The sequence below is a fragment of the Elgaria multicarinata genome, chromosome 1, assembly GCF_023053635.1.
Source record: "Elgaria multicarinata webbii isolate HBS135686 ecotype San Diego chromosome 1, rElgMul1.1.pri, whole genome shotgun sequence".
NCBI classification, from domain to species: domain Eukaryota; kingdom Metazoa; phylum Chordata; class Lepidosauria; order Squamata; family Anguidae; genus Elgaria; species Elgaria multicarinata.
Window position 1 is genome coordinate 70010780 of NC_086171.1, and position 26389 is coordinate 70037168.

The following is a 26389-nucleotide window of genomic DNA, read 5'->3' on the forward strand; positions in this document are numbered from 1 at the left end:
ATTTTTGGATTAATTCATGCAGATCTTGCAGGTCCTTTTAAGACAAGTCAAAGAGGAAACAGATTTTTCTTGTCTATTGTTGATGATTACAGTAGATTTGGATTTGTGTATGTGTTAAAACAGAAGAGTGAAACTTTTGGAAAGTTTAAAGCGTTTGTTAAGTGGAGTAAAAATAGATTTAAAGAACCTATAGCTAATCTAAGAACGGACCGGGGAGGTGAATTTCTTAGCAACCAATTATAAAAATTCCTCAGTGATGAGGGTATACAACATGACCTTACTGCTCCATATTCACCATTTCAAAATGGAGTTGCAGAAAGGAAAAACAGAACCTTGCAGAACATGTTAAGAGCTCTATTGAAAGAGTCAGGATTGTCTAACCTGTTCTGAGCAGAAGCTTTGTCCACCTCAAATTATTTGTTAAACAGGCTTTACCACTCTGTACATGAAAAAACTCCATATGAAATGTTTTACAAAAGAAAACCTAGAGTGTCACATATAAGAGTTTTTGGAAGTAAATGTTTTGCTCATATTCAGAAAGAAAACAGACCAAGAAAACTAGCTCAAAGAGGTTTGGAATGTAAACTGTTGGGATATGATACACAAACAAAAGGCTATCGTTTGTGGTCTCCATATCACAAAAGTGTAATTGTGAGCAGAGATGTAGTTTTTCATGAACAAATGCAGGAAACAAAACAGTATGTAAGTTTGCCTGTAGAACAGAAAGCTGTAGAAACAGAAGAAATTCCTGAACAATCTCAGCAAGAGAGGGATGGGGAAGAAACTGTAGAGGAGGAAACTATGCCTGTAACTATGCCAAGACGATCAGAAAGGGAACGCAAAGCTCCAATTCGTTACTCAGATGAATACCAAAGCAAACAGGTTTCTCATAGAGCTTTACTAATAGCCTATGAACCTACTTCATTTGAAGAAATTCAAGAAATAGAACCTACAGAAGCTCAGGGCTGGATTAAGCTTGAATATTGTCCATCTAAAATGATGTTAGCTGATTTATTCACAAAACCAATATCAATGGTAAAACACAAAGAGATGCTTTTAAAGCTGGGTCTCAGATTGTAACACAATTTAAACAACATGCGCAAGAGGAGGACTGTTAAGTATATGAAAAGAAATACTTGCTTAGTCATTAAAATTGTGTGTGTATGGCTATCTCAGGGTTAAACAGAGAAAGACTATCTGTGGGCAATTACCTTGAGATAGAGGCTGTTCTGAGAACCTTGCCAAGATTCTAAGTTAGCCTCATCACAGCTGTATGTAATGTAGATAAGAATTGTGTAAGATGTGTATATAGTTTCTCACTTATATAAAATAGAACAGATCACTGCTCTCTGATCACTGCTCTATGATCACTGCTCTCTGTGTATGCCTCAGTGTGCTGATCTGAACTGATCTGAATTGAACTGCACAGAAGCCTGAAAGAAATAAACCAGCTCTGCTGTATAAGACCTGCGTGATATGTGTTTGTTTCTGAGCACAAACAGAGTTCCAGAAAGAGAAAAGTTCTAGCACAATAACCCAACACTCCCATCATCACTGACCATTGGCCATGTGGGCTCAAGCTGATGGGAACTGTAGTGCAAAACATCTGGAGGGCAACATGTTGGGGAAGACTGTTCTGATGCAGCAACAAGTCAGAAAGATCTTTTGCTCAGACTGCTAAGTGACAGTTCCATTGAGCTGACCTACACATCACAAATGGATTTGATCAAAGAAACTGCATTGATACACACTGACGGCAAACAAGGAATTCTGATTGAAATAAGTAAAAGAATACATCTTGGCATGCTTGCTGAAGTTTTCTGCAAGAGTAAACTTCACAGCTGGCAAGAGAAAAAGTTTCACATGCCAAGAACCATATTAGGATAAATGGGGCTCCTTGGTGGTCTCTATCAAAACCTTGGAAAAGGAAAACTGATAGTAAGTGAATGGATTCATCTCTCTCTCTCTCTCTCTCTCTCTCCACACACACACACCAACTAAGATAAAAAAAAAACCTCTTCCTGAAAGAGACGGATCTTTTGCAATGTCATCATCAACTCCTTACTGGAGTCTAACAATTAGGGTCATCTACTTGGGTACCTGTCAGCCAGCAGGCCAAATAAAACTATGTGAATTAAAGCCAAAGCACTTGGGGAAGGAAATGTCCGAACAGAGCTATGTTATCTACTGACATGGGGGAAGTGACTCGTTTATAAGTAACCCATTTGCCGTAAGAGAATGCCCCTGCTGTTCCTTAGCTGTCACAGAAAATCCACGTGTCTTTTCCTCAGCTAGTTCTATGCTTTGGGGGCAGATCCAGACCTCTCTCATTATGGTAGAGCATGAGTTGGGGAGACGTTCCTTCTTCCCAGTACTTACATATAGCACACTTTCCATAATTGTACAGAAAAGCCTCAAGTCTTTCCACTCAAAAAGGCCCTTTTACAATGCTATCCTAGGCATGTCTACTTGGAAGTAATTCAGTGGGACTTACTCCCAGGTAACAAGTCTTTGTAACCTGAACCATTTCAGTGATGAAAAAACACATTCCATTATAACTGAACTATTCTGTGCAGATGCATTGAAAGTCCATTAAAACTGGAAAGGCAACAACTTTAGACTCGTACGTAATATGGGGAGGGATGGACTGACCTTCACATAGGCCAGGTAGTGCTTGCATTTCTCCTGCATATAAGACAGCTCCAACTGCTCCGAGATCTGGCCCATTGCTTCCCCAGAAGAGACAAAGTAAACCCGGATTGGGCTACCCTTTTCTTTTTTAGCCACATCTGCTGTCAAGTTGTAATTCAATCCTAAAATTAAAAATAAATTAATAAATTAACATAAAAGCAGGTTGTTTTCTAGCCACATTATTTAGAGGTATTTGTTTTAGGGTTGTGCCACACTCACCTCTACCTTGCGGTAACAGGTCCTAAATATGGAGAGCGGTTGTGTTAAATAAAAATCACAACGTTCTAGAGCAGCCTTTCTCCAACCTGGGGTTCTCCAGATGTGTTGGATTACAACTCCCAGAATTGCCAGACAGAGTAACTAACTGTCCATTTGGTTTGGGGATAATGGAGATTCAATCCTGAAGGATTGAAGAAGGCTGTATTCTAGCAAGCCTGCAAAATCTGGGACCCACTGACTTCAATGCAGTGCCCCAGCCGTGCATGTTGACCCACTAAGAGCTCTATAAACCTGGATTTGCGGCTACACCAATGGCTTCAAAAACAGAAATGCTGTCAAGGGCCAAGTCACAGTTCAGAGGACTAGGCTGCATTCAGCTTCATAGATCTCAGGTTCTGAAAACCTGGTATAGAGAAAGTTATCTCCATTTTCTAAAGATATATCACTTTGATTTCTCTATCCCACCATGTACTAACGACAGAGTTTCAACTCAACCAAATGATACCAAGAATTTTGGTAACAACTACCCTAAATGTTAAGTACTATGGACAGGAAGGCACTGCTATTGCATCACCTCCGGACAACGCCAGTGAGGGTTGCGCAGGGCACTCCATTTTACATACACCAGAGACTTCCCAGCATTCCCTGCAATGATCAAAACTGGACTTCACAGTATAAAACCTGGCACCTCTCTAGCACATCCCATTAAGAATAATAATAAAAAAGTAAAACGTGGAAAGCACAGATGTTGCAGATAACTAAGAGCAACAAGATTAAATGGCATATTGTGTGCGTGACAGGAACAGCGTGCTGCTGTGTCTTTTATATGGCTTATTACATAATTAGGCTGCATATTAGATTATTCAGATGAATTTTAATTAAGTGTGCCACACATCTGGTTTGCTATGTCTCATATTGTTTCCCATTTCATTCAAGTTTGATTTTATGCAAAGAGGATAAAATACTTTCTTTGGTGGTGGTGTGTGGGGTGAAGCAATTATCAAGAGACCAAGATTAAGAATTGCAGAAATAATTTTTAACTCAACTGAGACCCCTGAGGCTAAGAGAGAGGTCAAGCACCAGATGCGCATAGACAGCGCTGCTTTTGGAAAAATGAAATGGGAGGCAAAAGTGTGTTTTTACTGAAATAGAATTGATCTTGCGCATTTGCACTCTACCAATGAAACAGAAAATACCCAATTGGAGCCTGATCCCAGACCTTGGATTTCTGATCTACTGACCCGTTTGTGACCATCTGGGTCACTGTTTGTACTATCAGATAATACTAGTGATAAGAAGTTCCCCAGCCACAGGGGTGCAGTGGTGGACTAAGACCCATGTCCAAATTTGAATTGTTGGGCTGTTGTGAGGATAAAAGGGGAGAACAGTGTGCATGACACCCCAAGATGCTTGGAGGAAAGCCATGATAGAAGTGCAGTAAAACCATTAAGAATAATAAACATGCTATTGCTGAATCACATATTGGCAAAACAAAGAACCAGGGATCATTCCTTCTCTGTTACGAAATGAACTTGCCAGAACCTAGCAGAATGGCTGGTGTGCTCTTCCAGGTTCCTAGAGCAGGGGTGGCCCTCGAGGTGTTGTTGGACTGCAACTCCCATCAGCCCTATCCAGCATATAGCTAATAGTGAAGGATGATGGGCATTGGAGTCCAACGCCATCTGAAGGGCCACATGTTCCCCACCCTTGGTCTAGGGGCAATATCAGCAGAGTCTGCAAAAAATCCTGCCAGGCAGAAAAGGATTGAGCAGGACAACTTTGGGAATGGGATGAGTGGGTGGGGAGAGATAATATGTGCCATACGGTGTAGGGGTAAAGAAATGCATTTTGGAAGAATAGCAGAAAGGAAGGGGAACAATGGCTGTGAAGCGTAGCCCAAAGTATAACGTAGCCAAACAGGTGATCTTTGGACCAAAAAAAGCAAAACAAAAAACCCTTCTACATTGAAGAGGACTCTACAGAGAGAGGACATGCACACATTTGCTAGCCTGGCACAACATGCATCCTAAGCATGTATGTTGCCCCACTAGAAGCGAGCTGGGGAATGACTTTTTGGGGACAGGTGACACATGCCATTGATAAACAGGGCCAGAGACAAAATGGGGAGGGGCACCTCTGTCTCTCTCTCTCTCTCTCTCTCTCTCTCACACACACACACACACACACACACTCCCATTCCCCCTCTCTCTTTCTCTCTCTCTCTTGCCCATCTTTGCACTAGAAGCTCAATAAGCCGCTTGTTTTGCCACCTCCCTGGAACTGGATATACAAGGGGATCCATCAAGTACCTGGCAAACCACAAGACATGGCTGGTGAGTTACATCCAGCTTCGTGGGCAACCAGCTGTGCAGGCCTGTATTCCAGCCACCTCACAGAGGTCACTTGAATCCCTCCACATGGTTGCTGTCATCATGTGGTGAGTTGTAAAGATGTACTGTGGTTCACCACACAGGCAGTGCAATTTTCTCTCCATATTAAAAATCAACACACACACACACACACACACACACACACTGAAAGACCAATCTGCACGGTTGGTGCTGCCGTACACAAAATGCCTTCCTGAGTTGCAGCAATCGCTGCCCCATGGATCAATTCAGAGCACTCTCAGCATAGTAATGCGTACACTGGGACTCAGAAACCATAGGAAAGAGTCCATAAACAACTCCTGTCTAGTCATGAGCACGCCCCTTCTGAGCAACAGCTGACATTTTACAATCTCTTGTGTCATATATTTTACATCTTTCTCCACTTTTCCTTCTGGCAGAAACAGCCAATGATGTCAGAGCTGGAAAACTGAAATATCAGGAATAACTTACACACACCCTGAGTGTCACTAGAGTGGTAGTTAGCAGCTGACTCAGAGCATCCCTCCATATGCTGCTCTCAGAGGGGCATGTAGAAGTGAGTTCCAGCTCATAAATTAGCTCTTTTTTCAGAACGAGAGAGAGAGAGAGACATTTCATACGATACTCCAGGAAATATATTGCAGACATAACCATTCAGGGAAGCAGCCTTCTCATACAAGCAGCGTAATATGGAGCATCAGATCCAAAGTAAACATGATTTTCATGTTTAGAGACATTCCGACACAAAACTGCTGACATCAATGGACTGCTCATGTGAAGAATTATCTGCATAAAGGCTCCTGACGTTATTGCATGAACTGAAACTTAGGTGTCCTTGTAATGTTAGGGTGCAATCCTATGCATGGTTAGACAGAAATGAGTCCTACAACTCCCAGCACTCCTCAGCCAGCCATGCATGACAGCTACTGTAAACATGCTTTGGATTGCACCTTTAGTGGCTGGCTGTTTGTATCTTTGTTTAGTTCTGCAACATATATTGTGAATTATGCTAATATAGTCCATGCACTTTATGAGAGCATGGTGAGAGCTAAAAGCTTAAACAGTCTTCTTATGGTGAGATGCGTGTGCTTTAATGAACAGCCAGGCCAACAATAGTGTGCCACTATGCAATAAGTGAACCTGATTGACCTCTTCTTCAGAGGGAACATGGTATGTGACCTGCTTCCAGCATGGCCACCTCCATGCGAAATAGGCGTACTTTCATTAAATATCAAAATTCAGGGGAAACAGCTAAACATAAGGGTGCTTGAATTAATATGCGGTTTGGAATTTAGTTATCTGCCAGCTTTCGCACTTTCCTAACGCTGCTTCCGATGCAGTTCTCAGCTCAAATACACCAGTTGCTGATTGCTTTCTGGGCTCACTTCAAGGCTTTGGTCTTAACCTTTAACAAGCTAAATGACTTAGGGCCTGGCTATCTAAAGGACCACCTGTCTCACTGTGAACTTCTCTGGCTATTAAGATCTAAAGAAAAAACCCTTTAGAGGGTGCCATTACCAGCAGAAATCTGAATGCTGGACACGCATGAAAACGCCTTCTCCTGTGTTGGAATAATATGGAATGCTCTCCCACAAGAACTACAATGGGCCCCCATTCTCTTGGCCTTTAGAAAAGGTGTAAAGATGCAAGTTTTCAATTTAGGGTACAGTCACCACTTAGAAGCCCCCAAACTCATAACTCATCTCTTCCCCTCTCTGTCCACCACAATGCCCCCTCTCCTCCTCCTCTGAGGTCACTCTGAGGTTATCTGGGGTCACTGGTTATGACCCCAGATAACCAGCCGGTGTGGTTCCTCCCATGCCAACTGTGAGGAGGGGTTTGGGGTCATATCTGAAACTCCCCCTTTTGAGGTTGGATTGCTGTCTTGGAGGGGTTTCCCAAGCCATCCTATGGTCCCTGGGACACTCAGCTAGGTACCACAGGATTGTGCTCTTAACCTTTAGATGGCTAAAATTGAAAAGGTTTTTTTTTAATGTTTTAATGCTTTTGTTTTTGATGTTCTTGTTTTTATTGTTCCAACATTTTATTGTCTTGCATGCCACCTTGAAGGCTTTTCAGCAGATAACGTGGTAGAACAATGTAAATAAATAAATGTTTAAAAATAAATTTCAAAATCCATAGTTTGAGAGAAAATACATTTCAAAATATCTATTTAGTTGTGGATTTTCAGGCAGACTTTTTTAAAAAACATAGTAATGAGGTGAATTAATGTGGAAAAGCATAACTAGTGGAATCTCTTGCCTTGACTTTTAATAATTTAGCTATATTCATAACGAATTTCTCAATGGCGCTTGTTTGATAGCAGTTTTATCGGTGTTGCTGGAGAGTTCAACTGGAGTACGGAGAAGCCATGTGTCCATGCAATTAAGAATGTGGGAATGCTGCACATCACCAATAGCTTCCATATGCCAGACTAAGATGATACGCCGGTGGCAGCTGTAGCTCTCCCAAAAGGACCTGTGGAATTGCCAGAATTCATCTTGGCCAGTCTTGTTTCCAGCAATGGCCAGATTCCTCTTGGCAAGCACACAAACGTGCACAGAGGGGCTGGCGGAAAGAGCTGCCCCCCACCACAATAGCTTCCGGTAATCCAAATTATAACGCCTTTGAGCATAGAGATTCCATTCTTAACTAGCATGTAGAAAGGGCTATTCTTAGCGCAACATGTTAAAGTTTTATTGTGCACTCAGGTCAAGCTACTGAGCTAGCTGACCTTTAAGCATCTTTCTTTGGGAATAAGCAAAATTAACTTCCAAGTCAACTTCATTGGGATTTACTTAAAGGTTTTGATTTGATGCCTGGGAAAAGGAAATAATTGTATTTTATGCGATGTAATGAATAAATGAAAATTAGCTTCTCCTGGCCTGGAATTCTATGATCATCTAAGGGTGCATTGCTAGCTGAGGAATGCTGGGAGTTGTAGGATTTTTTTCTGTCTAAACAGGGATAAATTGTAAATCAAGTCACCAAAAGTATGTGCAGCCAGCCCTACCCCATTCCCAGAAATATCAACAAAGGTCTATTTTAAATGTACTAAAACAGTTACAATGAAGATGTGCTATTTATAAACCACATTAAATGAATAAACAAACATTCATCACTTAAAGCATTATACAAGTATTGTATCACAGGCTTGTTCCAGGATTGCCTTTGGGTTTATGAGGTTTATGAGGGAAGAGCAGGAAGAAATCTACTTTCCAAATTCCCCTTTCAGTCTTCCAGTTTTCAATAAAAACAATTTCATCACATACAGATGAACTCATCAGACCTTCACTGGAAAAGGCTCCTGTTAACACAGGCTATCTGAAGGCTGCAACTGCTGCACCAACCAAAAGTTTCATCCAGGGCTATCCTATACTCTGGAGAAACCGATCGCAAATACAGTATAGCAGCTAAGGGCGTAATCCTATGGCAACTAGACACTGTCTAGAGAGCCAGAGGATTTTTCGATTTCTGGGAACCAAGGTCAGAGCCAGGACCCTGACCTTGGTTCCCAGAAACTGTGCTCCTCACTCATTCCCCTGCCCCTTATAACCATTGTGGTTCTTGCCACACTGGCTATGTCTCTGCACTTGCAAATGGAGCACAAAGAAGGCATAAAGGGGGCAGTTCCAGGGGCAGAGAGGAGACCATGGAAGTAGCTTTATGCAGCTTCCTATGCACTGCACGGCCTCCCCAATTCCTGCTCCAAAGCTTCCTGGTTCAACATGCAAAATTGGCCATCTTGCCAAGAAAGCAAAGTGGTTGGAGCACGGAGGCGATGATCGCCTCCCTGCTCTGGCTGCCCTGCATTGGATAGTTGTCAGCCTCTGGAGATTGATGACTATCTCTATAGGATTGCACCTTCACCAATGGAATAGGAAGTGGGACTGGAAGTCCTCAGTTCAATCTCACCTCTGCCATGAACTCAATAAGTGGCCTTAGGCAAGCCACTATCTCTCCATCTCAGTCTTGCATCTGCAGCACCAGAATAATAAAACTAGCCTGTCTCATGAAGTTGTTGTAAGGATTTCTGACATAAAATGTGTAAAATGCCTGGAACATTTGAAATCTGCTCTATGCATGCTAAGTATTGTCCCCCACATACACAAACACCAGGTTTTCTGGTTTTCCCCCAATGACACTCAACATTCAATGACTACTGAACATGTTCAGTACTCATTGAGCTGTTTTTTTTGGGGGGGGGTATTCTGCTCCTTAGGTTTTTTTATTGCACTTTTGCAAACATTGGGGTACCCCTGAGCATCCTGATACCCCAGTTTTCATTTTTAGTGGCAACATTTTGGCTACATAGCCATCAGCACTCACTTGCTGAGTTCGCTATTAGAGGGCGTGATCTGCTAATGTTCAGCACTGGAATCCAGGAGTTCTACATCTAGCTGTCTGGCACTGTGTTATTAGACTTGTGAGTCTCCATGATCTGAACATGCAGCAAGGAAGACAGGAGATCTGAGTTCAAGTCTCCCTGCATTTGCTAAATGATTAGTTGGCCTCATCAAATCTATAATACTCAGTCTTTACCATGGATTTTCTGAGGACAAAAATTAACGCAAAGAGCTTTTTCATTTTTTTAATGGTTTAGACAATTCTAGATAGTAATGGGTGTTGAGATTATATCTTACCTATCAGTCCTGGAACATGTTTGCCCTTGAAACTGAAGCAGGCTGTGATGTTTAGGCAGTTCACCTGCTGCAATCCATCATGGCACTGAGGAGCTGTGATGTCAATGTATGCGGGCAAGAAAATGAAGATGTCCATAGTAATGACAGGCCTGGATCTTAAACAACAACAGAAAGGGGGGAAGTGTTATTTTCCAGAACAGCTTGTGTAATATAATGACGAAGACACTAACGCATGAATGAAAACTCCTTGGTTCATATCTCACCCCAGCCATGAAATTGCTAGGAAGCCCAAGACAAGCCACCTTTCTGTGCCTCACCACCTCATCTCCAACACTGGGATAATACTCTGGAACTATCTTACAAGGTTGTTGTAAAATTCACTGAGATAATGAATGTGCGGGTCTCCAAACATGCCAAAAACGCTTTATAAAGGCTAAGAAGCTCACAACAAGATTCTAAATAAAGGAAGCCCTTGACTGTGCAAGCCTGAGCACTCTTGCCGTGCCTCTCATATTATCCCTGTTTGCCTCTCATTCTTTTCTTGACTCTAAAGAACAGTGGAAGCATGATACCTGCAATGCTCTCCCGGATGCTGCTTCATGCAGGAACTCATGGGTGCGAAGCAGATCCATAGATGGTTGTACCAATTTAACCCCATCAGCCCCATATTAATTTGGAAGAGGGCAATTGCACTAGCATGATTAAAATAATCGCAACCATTTTGTAGTCTCTTCACGTAGCTTCCCATGCAGAATGGTGCATGCATAGTTCTGTTTTCTAGCTGTTCCTATACAACAAAGGCAATGGCTTCATCCTTCCCCCAAGTGGTGAAATCTTTGCAAGATCAGAGGAGAGAGCACTGGAAACTCATGTATTGTGCACAGACAATAAACTTTTAAAAGACTGACAGCACACGCCCGTGCAAGTTTACTGAAAACTAAGTTCCACTGTATTCAATGGAAAATCATAAGAACATAAGAAGTACCTTGTTGGATCAGACTGAGGGTCCATCTAGTCCAGCACTCTGTTCATACAGTGGCCAACCAGCTGTCAGCCAGGGACCAACAAAGCAGGACATGCTGCAACAGCACGTTTCCACCCATGTTCCTAGAATATAGGCTTACTGTCTATATTCTATATAGGCTTACTGTCTCGGATACTGGAGGTAGCACAGAGCCATCAGGGCTAGTGGCCATTGATAGTCTTCTCCTCCAGGAATTTATCCAACCCCCTTTTAAAGCTATCCAAATTGGTGGCCATCACTACATCTTGTGGTAGTGAATTCCATAGTTTAAGAAAATAATACTCCCTAGTACATTGGGGGCCAATGTGGCAGCCATGGGTGCCATGGTACTCGCAATGGTGCCCATGAAGGGGTCCCCAATGTGGTCCCCATTAGCACCCAAAACACCTTATTTTTATTTGATTTTTCTGGGGGGGGTTAATACGCAGACATGCAGAAAATTTTGAAAGTTTTAAAAAGGCCAAAGCAAAAGCTTTAATTGCCAAACAGTATGTTTCTGCGTCCTGGCCTGAGGCAGCTGGGGAACTACAGCTCCCAAGTAGCTCTGCATCACACAGGCATGCAGGGGGGAAATGCAAAAGTGGGGATGGAGAGAGGGCCTTGAGCTTTGTGAGTCTAGCTCACTCTCAGAGTGGCTATATTGGCTGCAGGGATGGTGGTGGAGGTGAATGCGTTGAGGCAGAGGAGGTGAAGGAGGTAAAGGAGCAGTCCTAGGAAAAGTCAAGTTTTAAAATGTGGGAGAAGTGGGAAAGAGGTGGACTTGAGGGGAAGAAGTGACGGTCATTCAGCACTGATGGATGTAAGGAAGTGAGGGCCAAAATTCCTCTGGTGCATTGAAAGAAAATAACCTCCATACAGCTTCTGCAGGACTTACATAGTGGGAGTCAAGGGACAGTATGTTTTGCTCTAAGACTACTAACGCCCTTTAGCTGAGACACCTCAATGAGTAGCCTATGAGGAATCACCAGCTGCCCAACCCCCTCTCATCTGTTGTTCATCAAGGAGGCATCAGCAGACGTATCAAAAGCTACTGATTTCGAACCACAAGCAGAAGGCTCCAGGCCAAAGCACTTTAAAATGCTCTTCTGACAGGTGGGATTCGGAACAGTCGTCAGGGCCTGCATCCAGATAAGGCATCAGCTGAGTTCTACAGCACATTGGAGCAACTTGTCAGCAGATGTGGAGCTGTCCATGGTCTGGCAGCAGATCCTGCTTTTCACAAATAAAGAAACTTTAACCAGGGATTCTTCCAAATGTGCCTGTCTCTATGGATTTCATCCTGAACAGTGGAAATGCATGGTTTAATTGTTGCTGTTGTTGTTTAAACTCCCTTACCATCATTGCAGTCTGACACAAGTCTGTGTGTGACATTCATTCTGAAATCTCACTACAAAGATATTATTATTATTATTATTATTATTATTATTATTACTACTACTACTACTATGCACACCAAGGCCATAAATAAACATTTGAGAGAAAAATACTCTTTTGCCTTTGCTTCCTGCTAGCTGGCAGGCTTTTTCTCAGCTACCTTTTGTTTATTTGTTTTCTAGTGAACATGTCTGGCTTCATACAGGTTGGAATAGCCCTAAGTCCAATACAGCAAAGTCTTCAAGCAAAGTTACACAGCTGTAAGAGATGGATAAATTGTTTTAACTGTTTTTACTGCTTTTAAATTATATATAGTTTTAACTTGGTTCATGGTTTAATTTGCTTTTAGCTTTGTATATTTATTGTTTTATACTGTATGCTTTTATCTGTATGCTGTCCTGAGATCTTAATGATATAGGGCAGGATACAAATGTCTTAAATAAATAAATAAATAAATTGTGCTCACCCATCTGAGTGACCCCCTGACCATGGTGCACCCCTACAGATCCCTGAGGAAAGGGCTTGGTCATTCTATTCCCCCGTGGGGGGCTGCCACGCAATCAGGGCCAGGGGGCAACCAGAGAACTCTGTCCCTGAGACTATTTCCCCAGCTTCAAACTTTATGGATTGCTTTGGTTAGGGAAGTGACCACAGGTGATACTGCAGGCTTCAAATACAGAGACACAATTAAATTAATTTAAATTAATGTGTTTTTTAAACTAAATAACCCCAAGATGCATTCCCCTATGGTCCCCTTATTATGCATACCAAGTTTCATAGTCTTGGAGGTATGACGTTGACAGACAGACATAAGAACCTAAGAAGAGCCATGCTAGATCAGACCAAGGCTCCATCTAATCCAGCACTCTGTTCACACAGTGGCCATCCACTTGTCGATCAGGAACCCACAAACAGGACACAGGTGCAACAGTATCCTCCTGCCCATGTTCCTCAGCAACCGGTATATATATAGACTTACTGCCTCATATACTGGAGGCAGCACATAGCCAGACCTCCTCTTTTATTATTATAGAGAGTGTGATCCAGTGTTGGCCATCTCTTAACACAGGGGTGGACAATTGTGGCCATCCAGAAGTTTTGGCCTACAATTCCCATCATCCCTCACCATTGGCTATGCTGGCTAGGGCTGATGGAAGTTGTAGGCTAAAACATCTGGAGGACGACAAGTTGCCCATGCCTGTGCTAGCAGAATGGAAACGGCTAGCAGAAGGGATTTCCCCTCCCCCTGCAGCCACCAACACCCAGCTCCTCAAATCTGCTCTGGACAGCTGCGGGAACCTCTGGAGTAGATTTGGGGCACATTTGGGGAGGGCTTCAGGGGGAAAAGAGAAGCTGAGGAAGTTGTATTGTGGAAGCAGAAATTCTCTCACACAACTTGCATCCAACCAATAAACTGTATACACCACCACTGATGCCCATTGACCAGTGCTCCAATAAAACAGACCTCTTCTTTTCTGCCTACAGATAGACAGAATCAAGTAAACATTAAAGTTATCTGTTTCAAGCTAGTCAGGGTAAGTTATTTTCTTAGGGTGACAATTGCATGCAAGAAACTATAAGTCACATTCTTGTCTATTTCCAGCATATTCCTAGTCAATTTCCTAGTCAATCAGTTGCTTATATAAAGGCCATGTATGCTCTGTCTTGTTCCAGCACTGTTACACATATATGCTCATTTGAAGGCAACATTACATGGGCTGATTGTGAGTTTAGTGCACCTTTCTCAATTAAAAAAAAGCTGTGTGTGTAAGAGAGGGGGGGAAATCAACATCTCTTTCTTTTATATTGGGGCCTGGATGATCAGAATGGTCTAGGCATATTACCTGGTAAGCAACAGAGGAGAGCGGCAAAAACAAATGGAAGGAATAAAAAATTATGGCAAGAGCAAACTGCATATACGCCAGTTTTAAAGTTAGTTGCAGAAGTTCTCTATAAACAATCAGAAGCAAAGTGGAACTCTAGGCACAGCCAGTCTGAAGCAGACTTTCCAAATGGAACAGCGGATATACACCTAACCTAACTTTGACCTAGACTCTGCCTTTACTGCCTGCTCCCTGCTTTCCAGAAAGCCACCACCTGCTCCTAACTGGCTAGCACCACCTGTTGCCACCTCCTTTCCTTCCTCAAGTGTCCAGCCAACCCACCAAAACCTCCACTCAGCATCTGCAAGCCTGATCATCTGCAACAGGACACAGTCGTTTCCTGAACTTCATACATTTGTGGTGGGTTTTTTCCCCCAGTCCCAGGTTAAGATGGAATTGCAAAACAGCAATTGCCTTTTTTTTAAAAAAAAAAAAAAAAAAAAGTCCCAAAATACTTGTAGATTTGTATTTCTTAAGTTATTATTGAATTACTCTTGTTCACATCCATAAAGAGAGAAAGAGAGAGGCCCTACCATGAGTCTTCCAAATGAAAAAGGCAGGCCACAAAGGGAGCTGAAAGAGGGAAGGGAAAAGATAGAGGAAGGAGTTCTTCAAGGCCAGGCCAAAGCAATCAACTATACGCAGACATTTATATCCAGTTCAGACTAGACTGATCTTCCCTTGATGGTGTTCTTGCACTGGGGGGTCTTCTTCCTGCCAATGGATGGAGCCAGTGTGTTCTCTGCCCGCTTTTGCAGTCCCAGAGGAACAGGCAGCTGGAGCGGAGTGCTCTCTGGCAGGGAGAGGGGGCACAAATCCCTGTAGTTGATCTTTCTGTGGCTCTTGGAGGTTAGTTTCCTAGCCTTGACGTTATTCCTGGGAAGCTGGGGGTGCAGCCTCCCTGGGGCTGATGGCAGAAACCAGAGTGTAGTTCCCTTCAGTTCTCCAGTCCCAGGGCAAGCTCTCAGTTGATGACTTGCAGATGTAATGTGCGGACTTGCACCCTTGTACAGTGTTACAGTTGAGGCAATGTGAATGGAAAGGACTGATCTCACCTGTGATTGCTCAGTCATACAGGACACGATTTTGGCAGACCTTCTACAGAAACCTTCACCCAAGTTGCTCCAACTGAAGCAAAGGGGCCTGTCTTGTAAGGTGTGATGGTGAGTGTGTGCGGGGGGGGGAGTGCCTTGAGCACCATGGGGTTCCCTTACTGATTTCCTCCAGGACCACCTTCTCCCTCAAAGCCTCAGAGGGGAGCTGCCCATCTGAGCGGCCCATAATACCTCCTGGCATTAAGAAGCTGAAAGAAGAATAGGCCAAGACAATGCACCGCCTCAACAAGTGTGGGCTTCAGGAAGGAGAGGAAAGACCAGCCAGCTGCTTTGCCTGTTAGGCCCTCCAGTTCTCTTCTGATTCCCTTCCTTCCCCCCTTCGCCCCCCTCAGTCAGCTCTTTCATGGAGTGCCAGAGAAGCCTTGCTTTCCAGTTGGAGGGCAAAAGATGACAGACTTTGTGGGTTGGGGACTCTTGTCTCTTCAGGAAACAGCTGCAGCTCTGTACGACCCCTTCCCTCAGCACAATTCACCCCACCTAAAAGTGGAAAGAACCTTTCCACTTTTAGTTGGAGGGCGGGGGGAGGAATCAACCCAACTGGTTTCCTACCGGGCAGTGAGATGCAATAAACATAATATGCACCCATGTTGATGGGGGACATGCATGGCTAATTCCTAGTGCCTTGAACTTCGACTTAACAGCATTCCTTTGATTGTTTGCCTCTTCCCCTCTTGCGTGTTATGAATGAAAGCTTTGCATTTCCGCAACCTAGGCCCTGGCTTGTTGCTATGGCAATTTCAAGTTGAAGAAGCGGTCAGTCATATGGCCCTTATGACAACACATTGCTTTTCTCTGCCCCATGACAGGGCGACCACAGAATGCTTGGGGATTGGTTATGAAATTAAAGAGCCTATTCATGCACTAGGAAGTGCTCATAAGGCACAGCCTGGGCCACAGCTTCTGGATTTCCTCAAAGTATCTGCATCATTCCAGGGAGCTGGATTAAAAATGGCAGAAATTGATGTTCACTTTATTCAAATCCATTTTTAATGCTTCAGGTTCTATACAAACCATACCAAGCAATTTTTATCCATATATATATATATATATATATATATATATATATATATAAAGCCTAATCACCTTGCAAGGTGGGGGGGGAAGTGGGGGGGTCAGAAAATTGCAGATTGGAAAATGCAGTAGCCCCACCTACCAAGAAAAGCAGCCCCCATTATATAAGTCCAAACTGAGATTCTATGGCAGAAGGATCCCCTGCAGATATCATGCCTGCCTTTCCTTGAAAATATCCTAGAAAATAGAATTAAAAACATCGTAGAAGTTTTTTCTTAAATAAGGGCCATAATATTCCCTCTAATGACGAATTTAGGTGGTGTGTGCTGAGCGTATCAGAACCAAAATGTGGCCAGTGAAAAGCAAGGAGGAAGAATCCACATGTTCGGGAGAACCCAAGGTTTGCAGAAGTGCAAAAAAATATTTTTCAAAAAAATCTTCCTTTAAAGTCTTTAAACAAATCCCTCCAATGAAGACTGAGCATGGTCAGTAGCCATGGAATACTGAAAGCCAGATGGAAAAGGAAACTGTTAAACTGCAGGGCTGGATGAGAAGGGGGGGTGCCCCGCTGGGAGAGAGTGGCTGGCTGGAACCTGAACAGGAGCATTTAAGATGAAGGATACACTGCAACATTTTGTTGCAGCTCCCACTTGAAGCTTTCTAACTTCGGCTCTGTCAAACCTGAAGCCCACCCAGCATACCAGCTATTATTGCAGCTGGCCAACAGCTTGATGCTTGATTTAATACTAAGAGAGAAGGATAAAATCTTATCACTATCCAATCTTTCCACAGTGTTCATTTTACACCCTGTAATACCACAACTGTGGGACAGCAGAAACCACGCGTGCCACTTCGTGCCGTGCCATGTAGACACAGTAAACAATCTGAGGGCAGTATCTGGCATCTCTCTACCTCATGTGATTGTGTGAAGTGGCCTCATGCCTGCAGGCAAGGAGGGAATGGGATAACTCAACTGTGATTATGATTTATTTAGATTACTTCTTGACCCATGTACTACCAGGGTAAGAAGTTCCACACATCAACCTAGAATGAGCACACACACACACACACAGTGAAAATCCCCATCAATCCCTCAAATTAAAGCAGCCTCCCAAAAACCTTTAATATCACTTGGTGTGAAGCATGTTGCTTTTGGCAAAGAAACTTTACAGAAACTTAGTTGTGGGATGTGAGGTGTGGGTGGGGAAAACCCGCCTACTTTACCCTAATCTTAATCCAAATAGCACAGGCAGTGCATTCCCTGACAGGCAGTAGCTGCAACTCATCAGCCACACCACATGCTTAGCTTGTAATGCACTGATCTCTAAAGAAATAAACAGAGGCTGATGCGGCGGGTAGGTTCAGGTTGCTGCGGGAACCTGCAAAGCCTCCCAGATCTGCTTTTCATAGAAATGCAGCATAATATACAGAAATGGATACAGCCTAGAGGTCTACACAAGCTCGATTTGGTTACTTTTGACTCTTCCTAAAGTGGCAGTGAGCCGAGATCCATGCCATTGAGGTTTGCTCATGACAGGTCAAGATAGCAACTGCTCATTGTGAGTTGTAAGAGACTAAAGGAGGCATATCAGGAGAGGCAAGAGCTCTTTAATAGGCCATAAGGACATAAGAGCCCTGCTGGATCAGACCAAGGGACCATCTAGTCCAGCACTCTGTTCACACAGTGGCCAACCAGCCATCAGCCAGGGATGAACAACACCTTCCCACCTATGTTCCCCAGTAACTGGTGCACACAGGCTTACTGCCTTGAATACTGGAGATAGCACACAACCATCAGGGCTAGTAGCCATTGATAGCTGCCACCTCCTCCAGGAATTTATCCAACCCCCTTTTGAAGCCATCCAGATTGGTGGCCATCACTACATCTTGTGGTAGTGAGTTCCACAGAAGCAAATCTGCAGACCCTGTTAGGAGCCATCACCATTTCTGTGAGCCATGTGTGCTGGCTGAGAAGAACAGGGAGGGGGAACTGGGTGCAAGAAGCACAGTGCTGAAGCAGCAGCCCTTGCAGCTTTCCCGGGGACAAGGAAGGACCAAGCTAAGTGATATAGGCTCAATCCCTGGCACCTGCACTTAAAAGGATAAGGTCGCAGGCGATGGAAAAGACCCTGCACCAGAGTCTGGGGAAGGTCACTGCCAATCAGAATAGCCAATATTTGGCTTGATGGACAAACAATCTGACCTGGCATAAGGCAGCTTCCTAGAGCTTTTCTACATGAGGATGTTAATTGGCTATTCATCCGCTTTGTCTACTTTGGGGTTCATCACAGAATTAAGATCCAAGCACTACACAAAGAGCATTTCCTTTCCTGCTTTTCTGCTATATAACCTCTAGGAGGCACTGTGGTATTGTGGAATGGTGCAAATACACAAGTGGAAAATGCTGCATTTTTCCTCTCTAAAAACAACTCGCCAAAAGGGCTTGTTAGCTACAGAAGCAAATCTGGAGGTTCATGACATTGTCTAAAGAATCCATAAACAACTGCAAGAAGGAAATGCCTCGTGAAGGAAAGTCTCTTAATTCCGGGCCTTCATCAAGGTGGCATGAAGGGAGAAAAGGCCTCCCCACTTAGTTGCAAAAACACAATGCAACCCATAACTGGCAACCTATCCTGGCTCTGTCGTGCCCCATAAGACCAGAAAGCATGACGATTGCAAGCTCAGTGCATTGCTGGGATCATAGCCCTTCCAGCTATCCCCATGGCCATGAAATGGGTGCAAGCTGGAGGATAAATGGGGTGGAGCAGTGCAATAGTTCAGTCATAAGAACATCTTAATACAGTAGTTAGCCCTGAGTAGCCCACAAGCATGGGATGAAAGAAATAGCCATCCCTTCCTTTGTTTTTTTCTCCAGTACTTAGTAGTAAGAGATAAATTGCTTCTGAATATGGAGGTTTTATTTTTAGCTGTTATGACTAGGCAAGGAGAGGAAGAGAGCAATCATAGAATTGGAAGGGGGCTCAAATGTCATCTAGTCTGTTGACACAGGAAAGCCATGACTACAATACACCAGCTTCTGCTTAAAAGAAGAGTCTACCACCTTCCAAGACAGTCTTTGCCACTGTTGAACAGCTCCTCCTATCAGAAGGTTCCTCCAAATGCTTAGTCTCAATCCTTTGTCTTGAAATTTGAACCCATTAGTTCAAGTTCTACCCACTGGAGAAACAGAAAAGAAATCTGCTCTGCCATCTGTGAGACAGCTCTCCAAATATTTGAAGATGGCTTCATCTTCATAAGAACGTAACAAGACACCTGCTGGATCAAACAAAGGTCCATCTAAGTCCAGCATTCTGTTTAAACAGTGACCAACCAGCTGCCCACGGGAAACTCACAAGCAAGACATGAGTGCAAGAGCACCTTTCCACCCATGTTCCCCAGCACCTGGTGTACTGCCTCTGATGCTGGAGATAGCACATAACAATCAGGATTAGTAACCATTGAAAGCCTTCTCCATGAATTTGTCCAATCCCTTTTTAAAGCCATCCAGGTTGGTGGCTATCACTACATCTTGTGGAAGTGAATTCCATAGTTAATTATGCACTGTGTGAAGAAGTACTTCCTTTTATCCATCCCGAAACTCTCACCAATCAGCTTCATAGGATGACCCTGGATTTAGTATTATGGGAGAGGGAGAAAAACGTCTCCCTGTCTACTTCCTCAACACCATCTTCATGCCTTGAAGTGCTGGCTGTGACACATATATACAGTAGAACTCAACATTTTCATGTATGTCAAATAGCATAAAATCTGTTTGCAATAGAAAGTTGTCCAAAAAATGGGAAATCATGAAACAAGTACTAAGAGATGCCTAATTGGATTAAAGATACCCTTACTTGAAGTTTCAGGAAGTTGTCCATTGATTGGTTCTGAGACAATAATAAACAGCCCTTTAAAATAGCCAGGGGGGAAAACCCCAAAGCTTCACATTTTTCTACCATTCACTATCAAAATTCTTTGTTCATTTTATGGCCATGTTACTCCAGCTGCTTCCTCTAATCAGATCAACTATACACCACCTCTCTTGCAAGCCCCCTCCGCAAACCACAGTTAAAAAACAAACCCCCAGTTCCTGCCTTCCCTAATTTCCCTGTCACAAACTATCAATTTAACTAATCAATATCATATGATCTCCAATAGTTGCAAATGCATCTCCCTTAACATTTCAAACTGGGAACACACTGTGTGTACAACTTTCTTCGATAACTTGTTATGATCCTCCATCATTGCATCACTATTTATAACAGCTGGATGACTGCAATGGATCAACAACAAAAAAAAGGCCTACAAAGTTGAGCATATTTCATTCAATAATATGGTGTCCTTAAAGATGTCAAACAGATCATCCAAGGTCCTCCTCTGGGTGCCTACTCCGAGGCAAGCTCGGAGGGTGGAAACAAGAGAGGGCCTTCTCTGTGGTGGCCCCCCAACTGTGGAACAATCTCCCTGACGAGGCCCACCTGGCACCGACATTGTCATCTTTTCGCCGCCAGGTCAAAACTTCTCTTCTCCCAGGCATTTAGCAATATGTAATGAGCCTGGGTCTCGTTTTTTGGCTCATCATTTCTAAAGTTGTTACCATGGTTTTAATTGTATGCGCATTTTGCATGGTTTTGCAGTTTTTAATTTCTGTATATTGTTTTTAAATGTTTTATCTTATGTGAACCACCCAGAGAGCTTCAGCTATGGGGCAGTATACAAATGCAATAAATAAATAAATAAATAAATAATCAATGTAACAGCATTAGCAGCACTGTTTCTCCATTGATCAGAGGTGTAAACAAGGGATTTTATGATATTACATGAAACATACAGGTACAGGACACGTCACAGTACATGGAAGGTCTCTCTTATAGGAGCCAACACAAAGCAACTCAGATTGAGGCTTTTGTGGTGCAATCACCATACCTCATTCACAGAATTTTATAGGGGCCCCAGATTTCAATGTTTTCTGTTTGTAACCTTCCCATGTTTTCTCACCACTTCTTCCGTCTTTTGTCCTGACCACAGAAAATCCATGAAGGAGAGAAAGAATAGATGGAACGTATCAATTTATTAGTAGCAGGAGCCGTAGTGGGGGTAGCTAGGGATGTATGGATTTTATTGTGAACCTCCCAGAGAGCTTCGGCTATTGGGTGGTATAAAATGTAATAACTAAATAAATATAAAAATGTAATAAATAAAATTTAATTCATTGCATCTGTGTTTCAGGGAATTGCCAGGTACTTTTTCTTCCATTGTTCACTCATTGATGGACTCAGACTTTTTTTTAAAGGGATGTATGAGTTTTATTTGTGCTAACGCGCATTAGTGCAAATGCGAATTTGCACAGATCTCCCCTGAAAGTTAAAAACAGTCCGCAAATCTTGGAAGAAGCCAGTCCACTGTGGAATCCACAAGGCAGTTCCATAGAAAGCCAAGCTTGTTTGAATCCATTGCAGATTTCTATGACATTGTGAATTGTGGTCAACAGGGTCCTTCCACCAGCGGAATGGACACAATTCACAGATCAAATTCCCCCTACCACCTGCAGCATCACATATGCCCCCCCCAAAATCTCCTCTGGAGGGTTGGGGGAGCCTCCAGACAGATTTGGGGGCCATGCCAGGGACTGTAGCGGAGAGGAGGAGAAGGAAAAACCCCACTGCATGAGCAGAACCCTGCTCTGATAATGTTGGATTTAACCCATCAATCTGGAAGCACCCTAAGAGCACTATAACAACATTGGTTGTTTTCATGGTCTTATCCCCAAACCACTTCACGAGGAATTGGGGTCATAGGAACAACAATATTCAACTGCTACTATTAGTTCTTGGCTATGGCGCAAACAGGAATTGGTACCATTACTTTTTATATCCAGTGCCAATAAACCGTTGCTTATAAATTTCACATTTTTAAAAAAATGGTTGCTTATACAAGGCATGGTAGCAATCTACCATTTCCAAAGTAATTGTAGGAACCACAACAATTACAAGAGACACCGATTTTAAGTTATCTAAGGGCACAAAATAAATTGATCTCACCTTAGTAGAATCACATTGTCTGACATAAAGGCTCCAACTGTCACATCTGAAAACAAGGGTTTGCAACACAAAGAATTATAATCAAGTGTGACTGCACAGAATCCTTACCCAAAATATACTTTTTTTATACTTTTGGTTGTTTTTAAATGTTGTATATCTGTTTTTAATGTTCCTTGTTTTTAAGTTTTGTAAACCGCCCAGAGAGCTTTGGCTATGGGGCAGTATATAAATGTAATAAATAAAATAAAATAAATAAATAAATAAATAAATAAATAAAATAAAGAGGTTCACCTTTACCAGAGCAAACCTGACCACCATCTAACTACCACCCTGCAATATCTACTGCCTCCCACATTTCTCAAGATTTGCTTCTAGGAATTGACAGTGGAGACAATCCGAGACCAATTTCATTTTTTTTAGATGTACCATCTTTAGTCATGCTTTTAAGTTCTAATCAGTTGAGTTTCCATTTTCTTATTCTTAAAATTTGCTTAAGTAAGGGTAGAATCCTATGGGATGTGCCCTGCGTACTCAGAAGCCTCCCAACTCTGGCACTTAGGTGTATCCAATTCGGAGGCTTCTCTACATTTCAGCTTCAAGGAGGGGGCAGGAAGGAGGCTGGGGATGGCTGAGAACACCTAGTAGCCCCACGTCCCCACTGTCTTCCTCTCCCTGCCCCCAGGAACACCTCTTTTTCCCAATCTCCACACTCTGCTAGCTATGAGGGGGAGGAAGTGGGGCACAGAAATGCAGTTTTCTGACTCCAAGCTTGGAGCCCTGTCTATGAGCTCAGAGCCGGAAAACTGAGCAATCCTATGCCCCATCCCCAGGATGCTGTCTCAGGAACATAGGATTGCTCCCTAAGGGGAAAGCATATTTAGTCACATCTGTTGTAAACTCAAGCAACTTAGTCCAACTTTGTCCAAATAATAAAAACACACACTCTGATACAGGCTTATCATGTGGACATATTTTTAGTGAACACAAAAGGAAAAGGGAAATATAAATAACCTTGGACCTTGAGTTAGCAAGTTATACATTCTTCCATTTTATTTTATCTATTGATTTGCATTATCAGCTATTATTATTATTATTACTATTATTACTATTATTGTTGTCAGTGTTACAAACCTACCTGGATAACCATTTCCATCCATATCAACTCCTCCAGAAATGGACTGGCCAAACATCTGCAATCTTGGGCTTAGCTGTTTTCCAGATATCCTCTGTAATATAGACAACATAGAACTGGAATCAATAGAACCAAGAAAAGGTAATGTCTAAATTGCACGTGATCCATTGGATTCAATGACAAGTCTCCCACTGACTTTGATGGTATTGGATTGCATAGGCTTAAGTCACATATTCATGCAGGTCTCACAATTGACTAAGAAATTACAGACACATACACACTTCAGTTTTCATCTCACACAGTGGATAATAGTGACCCATACTTCACCACAAGCCAAAATTTATTTATTTGTTTGTTTATTATTATATTTCTATACTGTACAATAGAAAAGCTCTTGGAATGGTTCACAAAATTATAATGTGAAACTCTTCCAGTGAGTCTGTCTGTCAGTTTGGGTTACAGTTATACTGAGAAAACAAGCATACATAACAGCTCCAGCTTTGGGGGCAATACATATAAGATTTTAAATCAAGGCACAGAGCAAATGTCTGCTCAGTGGGAAGTCACTAGGTCTCCAGCCCCTACCAACACAGTTGGTCCAATAACCATAAGGCAACTGTGGTGATCCTCCACTAGTCAATCCAACAGGTGAAGCGATTCATTCAGACCCATTAGTCCAGCCCATGCTGGAGAATATTGTACAGAACATGACCAGCCATGATCACTGAGGCTTCAGGATACAAATCTGTCAGCTTATTGATATACTCCTCCAACTTTAACCAATCTTCTTTAACCAATTGCTTTTCCCTATGTGGTGGCATATATACATTAATTATTAGTAAATTAAATGAATTACACTTTAGAATCAACGCGGTGTATGTATTTTATTGTATGTACCTTGTTGGGGTTTTCTAATATTATTGTTGATGATGTTTTCTGCTGTGCTGGTCTATGACCGAAATAAATAAACAGTGAACAGTGAACATGATGCCCCCATTTTGGAACACAAAGTCCAACGTGCTTTTCATTTAGTAATAAAGCAACTGGCAATGTGCAAAGCTCCTAGGCAAACATGTTCTAAATGGATTGGAGCAAGAAATATAAAAGATGATAATTGTGCACAACGGTCAGATGAGTAATTATTTGGAAAAGACAAAAATCAAACTCAAAGGAAAACAAAGAGCTCTTAAACCCCCTCTCTTAAAAGGTCATGAGGAAAACTTCCCCAGTTTTGGAACTGATAACACTAAAGGCAACTGAAAGCAGCTGAACTCCTCAAATTACATTTGCACAAGAGAATGTGGCGAGGCTTTTGTGGGGGGTCCCTGTTAGGGTGGCAAACCAGGGCTATACAGATTTCCCAGACATCTGCATACCATTAAGGGTATAAGGGTTGAAGTATAACACTACACAGCTTTGAGAGCTGTTAACAAAATCAAAGGCCCTGAAACCTGGCTTGATATTTATTTAGCATATACCCTCATCGGTGAGGCAGTTAAAGGGCTTCTTCATCAGCTGTACCCGGGATCGTGCTGTTGTAGAGGTGAATATCAGCAATTAAAACAAGAATGGCAGTGGAGAGGGGGATCTATCACTGTAAACAAACAGCCCTTTCTTTTCACACAGGGTGTGTGTGTGTGTGTGTGTGTGTGTGTGTGTGTGTGTGCTAATGCATAGCATCTGGATGGTTCAGAGTTATAGTAATAGGACACAAAGCCTTTCACCCCAAGGTTACTGGTTCAAATAGAGGCTAGGTAGGCAGACACTACAAATTTAACATCTGAAACTGCTTGATAAATTCATGAGCCAAACGAATGGCTGACCTTCAGCCCTGTTCCATGTGAACAAGATGCAGCATTAAAACACAACTGTTAGCAGCCTCAAACAGAAAGAGGGAGAGAGGCCAAGAAGAAGTGATTGGAAAATAGCTGGCCAGGAGCATATCCTGAAGAAGATCACAAAAGCTAAAGACTAATCTGGTAAGAGACAGCAGTCAATTTTACTGTTTGCTAACATTAAGCTGTCTCCTTATGCAACTTCTGAATTGCCTCAAATATGTAAAAAGAAGCAAATAACATCCATCCATCTAAATCTGGACATGCTCAACTAAAATGTCATTATGTACTTGAATCAGTTCAGCCAACCTCCATCCTTTCCCTTGGTACAGGAAAGTCCTCCATACGCCACAAATTATCACTTAGAAAAAAATCATAAAAAAGGGATTTCCTCTGCATGCTTTTAAAAAAAGGGGGATAATGGGTTCTAAAATAGTTAGAAAACAGCAAAACTAATCATCTACAGCCTGTTCTAAAAATCTCAAATGCAACCACTAAATCTCTGACTTAGCCTGCTGAATGGGCTCCCGCCCAGCAACAAAACAAAATATTTAGATCAGACTTTTTAAACAGCTGAAGGATGAAAAAAACAAGTTTGATTTCTTTTTTCCAATCAGCAAAAAATCACCACTATCCAGACTGGGACAAAAGGTTTAAGGAAGCTGGTGTATTTGTACTGAAGGATTTAGATTTACTACAGGAGATAGGACTGGCTAAACCTCGGGAACAGTTCTGGGACACTTTTAAATCTAAATTGCTGCAGCAGTGCTGAAGTCCATGGAAAGAAGCTGTTCTAAGCGGAGCACTTTTAAGCAGGATTTGTTGGCCACTCACTGACACTTGATCAGCCCCAACTTTGCTTATGTGTTCTGGCAGATGCCTACAAGCCTTGCAGTGTCACACATCCAGGACTTACCATAGAATATTGAGGTGTGATGCCACCAATGTATCCATGATAGATATAGACTGCTCCTGCATAGTCATCCTCTTTAGGAGCACCAATGGCGACATCTAGTTAAGCAAGAGAATATCAATGAGAAATACATCTCACA

At 42.6% G+C, this 26389-nt stretch overlaps 1 protein-coding gene across 1 annotated transcript in view; it reads right to left on the bottom strand.

Moving 5' to 3' along the window:
- ITGA9 (integrin subunit alpha 9) overlaps positions 1-26389 on the bottom strand; it is a 249188-nt gene that overhangs the window by 167898 nt on the left and 54901 nt on the right. Inside the window, exons 11-15 of the mRNA XM_063129756.1 lie at positions 26254-26348; positions 23506-23596; positions 22371-22416; positions 9923-10077; positions 2653-2813 (exon numbers count right to left, since the gene is read on the bottom strand). Of these exons, the coding sequence (XP_062985826.1) occupies positions 2653-2813; positions 9923-10077; positions 22371-22416; positions 23506-23596; positions 26254-26348 (548 nt within the window). The remainder of the gene's footprint in view (positions 1-2652; positions 2814-9922; positions 10078-22370; positions 22417-23505; positions 23597-26253; positions 26349-26389) is intronic.